The sequence below is a fragment of the Nesoenas mayeri genome (genome assembly GCF_963082525.1).
Source record: "Nesoenas mayeri genome assembly, chromosome: 1".
Taxonomy (NCBI): Eukaryota; Metazoa; Chordata; class Aves; order Columbiformes; family Columbidae; genus Nesoenas; species Nesoenas mayeri.
In genome coordinates, this window is record NC_137541.1 from 130,160,311 (window position 1) to 130,172,810 (window position 12,500).

The following is a 12,500-nucleotide window of genomic DNA, read 5'->3' on the forward strand; positions in this document are numbered from 1 at the left end:
TGTAAAATTCTTATTTTTTCAGCGTTGATTAATATTGACTGATGATCTAGTTTTCCCATGCTTGCTGCTTCTTCCTGATACAAGATGTTAAAGACCAGTCCAAACTATCTGACAATGCCAACAACAGGCCCAGTACCTCAGTGAATGCCTATGCTGGAAATAAGAAACACAACTTGGCTGCTGGGTGTAGGGTAACAAATTAATTCAGTTAATTCTGCCACCATGAGATATGTTGGCCCTCCCTTTTCACCTGTCACACCACAACACCTAGAGACTAGCGAGTGGGGATACACACAGAGCTGTGCTGAACCGTGGCAGAATTGCAGAGATGCTCTGGTCCCTGCTTAACTGTGCAAACTCCCATTTATGCATGTATTAGGTTTTCACTGCCTGTCGCCTGTTCCTCTCCCCCTCCGCTCTTTCATGTTCAGTGGATTCTCTCCTCTGTGTCTCTGCCTCTCTTTCTCTATTTTTTTCTCCCTATTGTTCCCCACATCACTAACTGTCACTCACTTCATAAAGCTGTCTGGCTCGGAGCTTAAATATTGCAGGGCAACTAAAACCCACCATCAGAGCCAATTCAGTCATATCTGCTCAGTCGTGCGACAAGATTGGGACTTTTAGGGTAGGGAAGAAGAGAGACAAAAGTTCACTCTTCCCTGCAGAGTGCCAAGAGAGGAGGGGGACACATTTCTTCGGTGGAACCTTTCACAGCGGCAAGTTGCTTACTCAATGTCCTTAACTTGTATGGTCTTTTTACTGGTAGTATGCACAGGTTGCAACATCTGGAAGGCGCAGGGCAGGGGTTTGCAACAAGCCCATGTGAATTAAGAAGATGGGTCTGTTGACTCTGAGTGGGCTTAGGCGCTCTCCTGCTCTTTTCCTCACGGCAGGCAGTTTAAGGGACAAGGTGACTGCCTAAATTCACTGCTTGCACCACTTTTGAGACTTGAGGGGCTGACTGCTTGGAGGTCTAATCCTAGACATTTGAACTGGTTGTACCACTTATCTTCAGTCCACCCGAAATTGTTCATTGCAGTTGAACCGGTTGAGCAACCTTGAACCACTTCACTAGCAGAAAATAGAGAGGATGGGCATGGCAGGTTTTTAAAAAACACGACTAGTTCGGAAGTGATCTCAGGAAGAGTTTAGCCAAATGTAGCAAGCTGCAAGCGAGACATTTGGCAGAGTTAGGAAACATTTTTCCTTCTCTTGTACAGTGGGTTTTCCGTATGATAAGGTTTATCGCATCTAGAATGTTGCTCTTGCTTGCTGCAGTGGAAATGCTCAAATGGTAGCTGTGGATATCAGTGTGACTCACAAAGAAAGAAAGAGATGGATGTAACTGCTATGTCTGGGGGACAATGAAGTTTACATTGTATGTAGTCACGTTTTTTACAGCGTTGCACATGATTGGGAGCTGTTGGGTGTACTTTGCTCTGTGAATTTGCAGAAAGAGAATGTTTAAATCAGTTTAGATAATGTATGTAAACAGCATAATCTTCTGCTAGACTTGTTAATGTAAGCGCTGACATTAACGCACTCTTTTACACAACTTTAATGACTGGGAAAGTAGCAATTTTCTTCAGCGATTAAATTATATGTTTCCCGCTTATGCATGCAAGGTGTTTGTGCAAGCTGAAGGACTGTGTTCTCTTCTTCGTTTCCTAACATGGCTGTCTGGGCTTAAAATTTTATAAGGTTTCAAGGCAAGGAAAATGAATCCGTCTTGTTCTAGAAAAATGATGTCAGAAGGATTTTTTCAGCTGAAAATTTGTGAAATTCCCCAGAGCCATAGAACTCTCAATATTTTGTGTGTTTGTCTACGTATGAATATGTGTACACAGTAGTTGAAACAGACTGGTGTGTGTTGGTGTGTTGTAACATATGGCATTACAAATATATCCCAGTGGTATGTGAAGAAGGAGGGAAGTTTAGATACTCAGATTTCCATCCTATTGAATGTACCTTCTTTTTTTTTTTTTTTTTTTTTTTTTTTTCCCCAGCACTGGTCTATGTGTGTTTCCATTTGGAAACTATAGGTAGCATCTAAGAGATGAACTTTCTAGATCCCTGTGAACAGCTATTTTATGAATAATGTTCTCTGTTTCATTTATCATGGTCCATAAGTCAGTCTTTCTGGATCACTGTAATATTCTGCATTCCTCAGAGACTTCAGACTGCTGTGATGTGTTAAATCAGCCCATTCCAAACAAGTTTCCCCTTTATTTTCCTCATTCATAGATTTTTTTTCACTGCCTAAAATTACAGAGTGGGAAGTTTAGGATATGCAGGATGAAGTCCTGGCCTAGGAATAATTTCTTCTCATGCAAAAATAATGGCAGACGTAATGTTTGACTTGGATTACTTGAAAATGGACTACTTTCTTAGAGAGAGAACATAGTATTTTAGGTCCGAGTTATAGACCTTTGTGTTTTTTATCCAGGTTAGTTCTAATGTCAGTGTGGCAACTGCCTTCAGAAGAGGATACAAAGAATAGCTCCACTAACACTAAATAATTATATTGTATATAACGCACACTATATAGCAAAACTAGTATATATGGTAGTTATTAAGCTTATACAGTATTACTAACATAGTAATGGTGTTTTAATTGCTATTCTTACCTAACAGAGTGATTTCTAAAGTAGAATTAACACATGCAACCTAGAGAGAACTCAGGTTTGTGTAGGTGCACAATGGGCACTAATTTGGAATCTTTTTGACCCGCGTGTGGTTCTGGTGCAGAAGAGCTTGAGTGATTGAAAGCTTCACTTTCTTTTCTAACTACTGCAGCTGTATGCTGATAAATTTGTTTTACTGTGCTGCTGGTGAAGTGCTTGTACGTGTACAAAATCTAAGCAGGTTCAGGCAATGGAGCCTACAAGGCACCACAGAAGAATCTTACATGGAAAGGAGTTAAATATATAATACTCCCCAGCTGAAAAGTAATTGCCCATTTAGAGCTAGGGAATAAAGAATTTAGCAAGCAGTTTGCTCTGGCTTCCCAGCCTTTCTTCTGCTCATAAACCATTGTGATCAGGCAAATAAGCAAGCAAGCAACCTTCTTTCCGTTCTCAAAGCGTGTCAGGGAAATACTTACTAGTTGAAATCAACAACAGGCATCGGTGGGAAAACCTGAAATCTTTTACATTTAGCATAATTTGTGGTCATTCTCTTTCTCTTTTCTTTCCTTAGACAGTAAGAAATGGGTGACTGGAGTTTCTTGGGGAACATTTTAGAGCAGGTGAACGAGCAGTCCACTGTCATCGGGAGAGTTTGGCTCACGGTGCTCTTCATTTTCCGCATCCTGATCCTGGGAACAGCTGCCGAGCTTGTGTGGGGAGACGAACAGTCAGACTTTGTGTGCAACACCCAGCAACCTGGTTGCGAGAACGTCTGCTATGATGAAGCCTTCCCCATCTCTCACATCCGGCTCTGGGTCCTGCAGATCATTTTTGTGTCCACGCCTTCACTAATGTACTTTGGGCATGCAGTGCACCATGTCCGCATGGAGGAGAAGAGGAGAGAGAGGGAGGAAGCTGAGAGGCGTCAGCAAGCTGAGGTGGACGAAGAGAAGCTGCCCCTGGCTCCAAATCAAAACAAAGGCAACAACCCTGACGGGGTCAAGAAGTTTCGCCTGGAGGGTACCCTCCTGAGAACCTACATATTCCACATCATTTTCAAAACCCTCTTTGAGGTGGGATTCATAGTAGGCCAGTACTTCCTGTATGGCTTCCGAATTCTCCCCCTTTACCGCTGCGGGCGGTGGCCCTGTCCCAATCTTGTGGATTGTTTTGTCTCCAGGCCCACAGAGAAGACCATCTTCATTATGTTCATGCTGGTGGTGGCTTCTGTGTCCCTCTTCCTCAACCTGGTGGAGATCACTTACTTGATTGTGAAAAGGATCCGGAGGGCTCTGAGAAGATCAGTGGAGGAACAGCTTGGGGAGGTCCCCGAGAAGCCCCTCCCTGCCATCACAGTCCCTTCCATCCCCAAGGCCAAAGGCTACAAGCTGCTGGAAGAAGAGAAGCCAGTGCCCCACTATTTCCCTCTCACAGAAGTAGGGGTTGAGCCCAGTCCCCTTCCATCAGCCTTCAATGAGTTTGAGGAGAAGATTGGGATGGGACCATTGGAAGATCTCTCCAGGGCATTCGATGAGAGGTTACCATCGTATGCACAAGCAAGGGAACCAGAAGAGGAGAAGGTAAGAGCAGAAGAGGAGGAGGAACTAGAAGAGGAGCAGCCAGGACCTCAAGAAGAGCCAGGGGTGAAGAAAGCAGCGGAGGAGGTGGTGAGCGATGAAGTGGAAGGGCCTTCAGCACCTCCTGACCTGGCCACTGATATGAGACCCCTCAGCAGGCTAAGTAAAGCCAGCAGCCGGGCCAGGTCAGATGATTTGACTGTATGAAGGTGCAGAATATAGGGAGCACATGAAAAGGAAAAGGTTGAAGAGAAAAGGAGAGTTGGAGAAAGAATCAAAAGCTATTTTTAAGCAAAGTGCTAAAATGGTCATTTGAATATTATTTCCTCTTGAGATTCTCAACTGGAAAGGTACTATCATGGTAGCTGTGCCTTATTTGCCCTGTATGTCTGTTTGAAAAGGAACATTTTCCCTGTTTCCACACGCCAGCTCACTCTTTACAGTAATAGCTACACTGTACACATAACTGATGTCTTTCAAAATCTAACGTGGCAGTGAAACCCAAATGTCACCACTGTGAATGTATTTACTGGAAGCTTTGTGTTCCACATTTCTCTAGGAACATGGGGAGGATCTGTCTCTTCAGCCAGTGATGGGGAAGACTGATCAACAACTGCATCTAGTATTTTTCTATTTCCACCCGTGGCATGCTGAGCAGAACTCCCCTTTGCTGTTGGCATGGGATTGCAGTTATTTAATTCACAAAGTGAATTCTGTGCTCAGCATCACCACACTAAGATAGTAAGCACTATTTTTCCTCTATATTCAGAAAATAAAGGCCAAAATGTCCCCAATTTCTCTGTGAATGCAAATCTGAGTTAGGTGAAAATATTTTCCCTTTGTCAAAAATATTTCTGCTCTTCAAGCGACATCAACAGTGGACAAAGTTAACAATAGCTCTCTACTAGGATCTAGCAGATGCTCACAGATGGATTATTTGTTCCCAAGAGGGTCATCCAGCCCTGAGCCTATTTCAGAGAACTGGAAAGAGTAAATTCAAATGATATTTTTTACTTGTAGACTTGTGACTTAAAGATCTGAAACTTGATTTAGCAAAGCAAGTGTGAGAAGGCTTCTGTGAAAGGGGTAAACAGATACAGCCCACAAATACATGCCTTCAGGGCATGATCCTGACATGTGCTCAGTCCCTGGAGCTCCCAGTCTTACAGACACTCTGCACATCTCAGGTACAGAGTCCTGAAAACACCTGTGAACCTAAACCAGGGGTCTGGGTAACTATGTGACTATTTAAACCTCAAAATACAAAACTGGTTGTTCAAGTTTGAAGTCTGATCTGATAATAGTCTTTAGGCAACCTTTGTTTATAATTTGACAGATGGGAGCCATCCAGTGGTCTACTTTTCTGTTAAATGCCGAAGTCTCAAGTGAAATGAGGCCTTTCAAAAGATGAATTATACCTTCTGTGCCAACAGGTCTGTACAAAACTCTCAGAGCCTCAGCGAAATCTTTTTTGTTACAAAAGGCAGAGGAGCATGTGCTTGCAAATGTTTAAATGTCTAATTTTAGGACTACAGCAGCACCTTTAGGCAGGGACAGTGCAGCAACGCGTTCAAAAGCTTCAGATTAACAGCTATGCCCCCCTAAAACGAGCCTCATTCTAGAAAAGTGCAGGTATGCGCTCCCATCTGCTCTGCTCTGCAAACCTCAGACCCTGCCAGCTCAGCAAATTCCTTCTGCCAGGCTGCAGCCCATCCTATTGTTCCCAGGGCAGGCTATAATCCCAGTCAGGGAAAAAAAGGTCTTTGGCATAATGCATAAAACTCATCCTGCCATTAGCTAGAAAAGACCCCCTGTGCTCTCCCATTGTAGCAGGGCTGACTCCAAGCCCATTGATGTCAAACCAGGTTGCTGAATGAGCTCTGGGTAGGCTTGGGCTCACACCTCCAGTCCTGTTGCCCCATGTCCCAGCCCAAGCAGCCACCAGTACAGTCACTTCTGTCACTCACTGGTCTAGCCTGCTCAGTGGAGTTCCACTGCCTCGTTATGGTGCTGCCCTGTGCAAACACAAAGGTGGCTGGACTTCGCTGCTGAGTGAAGTAAGCTGTACATATGTAGAAAGTTTGTAGGGTGCATTGGGATTCTTCAGCACCATAGCGGTGCCACTTTTTTTTTTTACACTATTAATCCTTTTGCTCCTCTTGGGCCTGTGTATTTTCCTAAGGTTTGCAGCCTGAGGTCAAAGTCTTTGCTCCCTGGACAAAAGCTGTTAGCTTGTCCTTCCTTGTGAAGGAAGACTGAAAGTTACCTCCTCAGTTTTGGGAAGGAATATGACAAAGCAACATATGCGAAGGGACATGCAGAGAGAGAATCTGGAGGCTACCATTTATCTACTCTCTTCATACAGAAACAGGAGAACAGTTAACACAAATGAAAGACATCTGAGGAAAGAGAATGTTTTTCTGCAGGAAAAGAGTCCACTGTGCCCATTAAAAATACATGAATTCAAGCAAGGGCAAAGATTTAGACATACAGCAAAATAACTACATTTGTGTTAGATGGGGTCTATTACTTTTTATTTTCTTCACAGAAAGATATAAGAGAGTTTTAATGGTTCTAAGCATAAATCAGCCCACTTGTCGAAAGGGGTTGTAAACACACTTGCCTGTAGATAAAAACTAAAACCCTGTAATGGTTCAGTATGAAGTATCTTCTACCTTCTTCAGAGCATCTGACCGTTCCAGATACCAATGTACTGGACTAGAAGAATCACTCCAACTCCTGTTTACTTCTAATTATTTGACAAGTCCTTTTACCTACCAGGTATTTTAATAATCATCCCTGTTCCTGACTGCTGACATGCATTTTTTCATTAGATCACTGGACTAAAAGACGAGCACTTATTCATCAGAGGTATACAGTTCACAATGTGGCTGTCAGGTGATCCAGTTTCCAATCATCAGATGTTGAGTATATGTCATTCTTTTTCACTGGAGTGCCTCAGTAAAATGCACCGTAGACAGCATACTCAATGGACACTCTGTAGTTCCTCCCCAGCTGCCACAGGAAAGCTCATTTTATCCTCCAGGTCACGACAGCACAATGAAACAATCCAGCGTCTTCCTCCTGCATCCAGTCAACTGCTTGTTGATTTTTTTTCAAGTACCCTGCCAGGCTGCTAACAAATATGTAGCCACCAAGTACGAGCCACAGCATCAAGACAGCACTTCTCAGCAAACTGGGCAGGGAACTTAACAGTCTGGTCTTCTGGCATTCAGCCTCATCTCTGCAATGAAATCACTACGGGACTGTCAGCAAGTCATTCTTCCTTCTTGTACGACTGAGAATCATTTCCTACCTCACAAAGATGATGTGAGGTTCGATATATTTTGTTAGTAATAGAATGGGAGGTCCTTGGATGGAAGGCCCTACGGATGAGCAAAGGATTATTACTATATCTGGATGTGATAGCATATAAATGAGTTTCATTCCCTCTCAATGACAGAAATTCAATAATTTATTCAAGAAATTCCTAGTGAAGTTGCATGACAGCCTCAGAGTTGTAGATTCAGTGTATGATTCTCCTTGAAAAATAATTAAGCAAAACATAGATATATATGTAAAGAACAGCAAAAATATTTTCTTGGGAAGGGGAAAGTCACTGGACTTTTAGAGCCATGCCTGGATCATTTAAAGGTGTGTGTTCCCCATTGGCACCCTGTGCAAATAAATTACTAATGGATCACATGGCTCTCTGCAAGGAGCATAAGATGCAAGTGTCAAAATCACCAAAGGAGGTGAAAGTAGAAGAGAAAGGTAGTATCTTAGCTTACAATAGCATGTGGGAGTTGGTGTTCTCTAGTGTCTAGAGCAGTGGACCTAGGATAATAATCTTAGATTTATTTCCAGCTCTGCTTCTGACTTGCTGTGATAATCACTTTACCTTTCAGTGCCTGTTTTCTCCACCTGTAAAATGTGTGTAAGAATTTTCACCTACCTCACAGGGATGTTGTGAGGCTTCCTTAATTCTGTTTGTAAAGTAAGTAGCAATGATCTGATGAAAAGCACTGCTGAAATGCATGGTATCTTTGTTATTTCCTGGCAGAACTGCTAAATTAGTTAATATATGACTTCTCAACCAGAAGGGCAGTAGGTTGAAAATATGAACACTGCCTTGCACCGACAACATCAACACAGATGTGGATTTGCCATGAGTAAAAAAGATGTCATTGATTCCACACCCCTTTCTCTCACCTTAGCCTTGGCCTGGCCACACAAAGCAGCAGTGACAGTGTGTTTGCATGGACCACTCTTCACCACCCTCAGTATCCATTCTGGGGAAGCACTTATGCTTAAATAAGACAGTTCCTGGAAAGGGGTGCAGGTTGGTGGAGCTCTAATAGTTTTAAGGGCCTTACTAGGCACGTGGGGAGGGAGATGTATAATGCACAATATTGCTGAGCTTCTTTTTAAACCACTCAGTGCAAACTCCAAGTAAACTTTCCAGAATCTCCATGAAAGAGTTTACCATAGCTTATGGTGCACAGGAAAAGAGGCACCATTCATGAATGCAAACACACAAATTATCATGTTATACTGATTCTTTCCTTTAAGTGAGACAGATACGAAAGATCTCTTCACACTGAAACGCAATGAGGTACAGATTCCTCCTCCTGTATGAGGGGAGAGATTTGGGGGTATCTCTGCTCTCTAGGTCTGTGTGGGCATGAAATCTACTTACTGAGGGAAGAAAGTCCAGTCTCTCTTGCTACGCAGTAACTCCCTGACTGTGCAGTTTTACATTTAAAGAGCATCTGTGTCACACAATGCTGAAAAAAAAAAAAAAAAAGGTGGCAGTTAGCTGTTTTGTACAGAAAATGGCTTTTCAGGCTGACAAATGAAAGTAATCCTAGCCTAGGCATAGTTTTGCTTAGCAGAGATGGGAACATCCATGAGAACTACACTAAAGCCTTCCTATAAGCCTGAGGCAGTTGTGATAAAACAGTACATGGTGCCAGATTTTCTGAAGGCCAGGGTCAGATAGGCATACCAAAATCAGGGGACTTGTCCAAGTATTGGGGTAATTTTTTTTCCCCCAACAGAATGACACTACCAGTTTTTAGGCTCTGTGTGTGCTACACCTTTTAACATGGCTCAGGAAAGGCTTTTTGCCAACACCAAATGTGCTTATGCAGTTGAATAGTAACCATGGCAAATAAATGTGTGTTGACTTACCAAGACATAGCCTGGCACACAATCCTTTCCTTGCAACTAGCTTGGCATGCACCTATTTCAGGAGAACTGACAAGACTTTGTCAACAATTTGAGTTTTTCTCTCAGCAGCTCGATGTACAAAGAGACATTGAAGGTTTGTTCAGCCTAGTGAGGATTTATGGGTTGGGGAGCCCTAAATGCTGTTTTCAGGTACCTAATGGGGAGCGCATTCTCCACAGAGGTGCACAGCAAAAGATCAGAGGCAACAATCACAAGGAGCAGCAAGGAAAATTTTGACTAAAAAAATCTAACAAGGAAAAAAAATGTTCAAAGGGACAGTGGTTCAGCACTGGAGCGGGTGCCCAGAGACATGGTGGGATGAAGCCTGACTTGGAAAAGCATGGAGCACCCCAGTCTGACTTTGATGTTGGCCCTGCATTGAGCTGAAGGTTGGATCAGCTGGTCCTTTCCAGCCCCAACTATCCATCCCATGGGAGGCTGAAAGCTCAGTGGAGCCACTGTGTGGTGAAACAACAGGTGTGGGCACCTTCTGCCTCTCTAGGGTGTTGTGGTAGAGCTTGCTTAGACTGTCCAAGCAGGCAACACCAACCAACTGGGCACCACAGCAGATGCTGATGCACAAACACAGTCAACTGATGTTCAGTAGCTAGAAAAGCTGCTTTAGGCCAGAACCACATGTAACTGGTTTGGAAAGAGCACTACATTTTTAAAAATTATTATTATTATTTTTTTTAAAGAGTTTGCTTGTCAACAGAGAAAATAATGGAAATATAAGGGGATTATGTCTTTCCAGCTCCCTTTAATTTCAGTGTCAAATGTGCCTTTAAATCCATCTGAAAGTGCAGAGAGCTGCATTTTAGCATTCTGTCAACAAAATTCAGTGTATTTCAAAGCTTGCTGATCTGGGATGAAGCAGAACTGAATAGAAATGGTGACTACAGAGCTACTGACAGAACATTTGGAAAAAAAAAAAAAAGAACCAACAAACACAGCAACAAACCAAAGACTGTTGCCCTTTGCCTTGCTAGATCCAGCCTGGATCTCACCAAACAAGCCATTTATTGGTTTCCAGGGAGGGAAGGCTATATTGCTTGGAGAAGTCAAGGAGTAGTCTACCAAAAAACTTCTACGTTGACACAGGAAAGAATTGGTAGCAAAACATTAAACAGAAAAGTTGGTTTCTATGGTGTTTCTCTCAGGGGAGAGTTGGATTGAAGGATGATCGGGGTACGAAAACCCAATTACCAATGAGCACACCAAAAAATCCCAGGTGACAGGCAGTTGCGCGGCAGTGGCTGCGCAGGAGGCAGCTCTGGGCCAGCTGATGGGCAGGCTGCAGGCAGAGGCCAGAGTGAAGAATCCTGCCAGCTCAACAGGTGGATTAAGCCAAGCCAACTTGTGACATGAATTAAACCCAGGCTCTTACCAAATCTGGTATTTCTGGATTTTAAGAAGGTCAGCAACTTTAAAATAATGTACTTGAACTTTTATGTACTGTTTCCTCTATTTACCTGGTAGAGTCGAGAACCACAACTAGCATACACAAAGCTTGCTTTTTTTTTTTTCCCCCGATCCTTCTACCTAAGTATATGGAGAATTACTGGGACAAATACGTTCAGGTAAGTTTCTCAATACATATATGTTAGTTCAAAGGAAAGTCATAGACAGCCCCATAAAGGAATCAATCTATTGTCAGTGAGCATTATCCTCCTGAACTTATCACAAGTACATTCAGAAGAAATTCCAAATCAGAATGATGTCAGATTACTCCCAGCTTCAGAGATCCTGTTTATGAAACCCCTGGAGAGAAAAGGAAATGGATGGATGGCTGCCAGCTAAGCCTATTTGTCATAAATATGCCCTGTAGCACCTCCTGGAAACCCACGCTATCTCTAAATACATTTTTGGCCAACAAACTGTTTAATACAAGATGCTCCACCTTTCCGTTTTACTTGAAAGGCTTTAGTTACCTCTACAAACTGAACATAAAATAGCTACATTCACACTTTGACATGTGGAAGAATAAAATATGGAACTGATTAGAAACCTACCAATGTACTGACCAGCCCTTCTTCCTCCTGCGCTGCCTCTCTGGCTACCTCGCTCTGTATTCTATTTAATGAAACTACAAGCGTCTCACAACTGAGAAGTTGCCTTTGTATCTGCAAAGTGCTATGGACCCTTCTCCCCACACACGCACATCGGTGGCTAAGGAAGAACAATATGGAATAAATTTCCCATTTTCTTTTTACACGTTTTGTCTTCCCTGAAGGAGAAGTTCTGGGGCTGGAGGTGGATCTGAATTTTCCTGGTAGGAATTATCTTCTTCCCTGTCTGTTTCTCCCAAGGCTAAAGGACCAGTAATTTACAGCTAAGTAGAGGCATGTTTCATGCCTATTTATAAACATGTGCAAAGAAGAAAGTTTAAGGAGCTATGGCCAAACTCTGCCTTGTTTTTTAACCTTGTGTTGAAGTGAGTGGAGTTGCCAAGGTATAAACAAGAACAGAATTCAGCTTTGTATAATTTATTTTTAAACTGACTTCCTGTTAACTTCTGTCTTTAAAGAGCAACAAACAACTAACGTCGCCCCACAACCTACCAGTACAGAACAAAACACCCACAAATCCCTCTAAACTCAGGAATCTCATCACTTTAGGAAAGATCAGTTTCTAAGTAGCAGAGACACAAAGGAAGAACTGGGAAGCTGAGATCTCAGCTCTGCATTAATTGGCAGCAATACCAGAAGTTGTAAAAAAAGAGGCCTCAGATCAGATACAATAATCTGCTCCCTCAGTTCATTGAAAGCTGAATGTTTTTTTCTCTTTGCAATGCTGTAGACAAGGAGACAAATTTCAAACCAAGACAACTGACCGCGAGACAGAAACCCCAACAATCAAAGAGACTGTGGGACTAATCTGGTGACTCAGCACAACCAAACTTAGATTCATTTTAATAGTGAAATGAGTTGTAATTAATAAAGGTTCTCAGTTTTCAATCAGCAGTGACTTTGTGCTTTGTTAAACTCCCGAGTAACCCCACTGGATTCTTTCTCTTCCTGTATGATTTATTATTCTGAATATAGAGGGTTTTGAGTGGCAAAGG

General features: G+C 42.7%; 1 protein-coding gene across 1 annotated transcript; it reads left to right on the forward strand.

Moving 5' to 3' along the window:
* Positions 1–3,208: 3,208 nt before the first annotated feature.
* On the forward strand, positions 3,209–4,411 carry GJA8 (gap junction protein alpha 8; the record flags this gene model as incomplete). The annotated part of the gene is made up of 1 exon (XM_080363806.1): positions 3,209–4,411. The coding sequence occupies one exon, from the start codon at positions 3,209–3,211 to the stop codon at positions 4,409–4,411; it is 1,203 nt and encodes a 400-aa protein (XP_080219932.1).
* Positions 4,412–12,500: the final 8,089 nt, after the last annotated feature.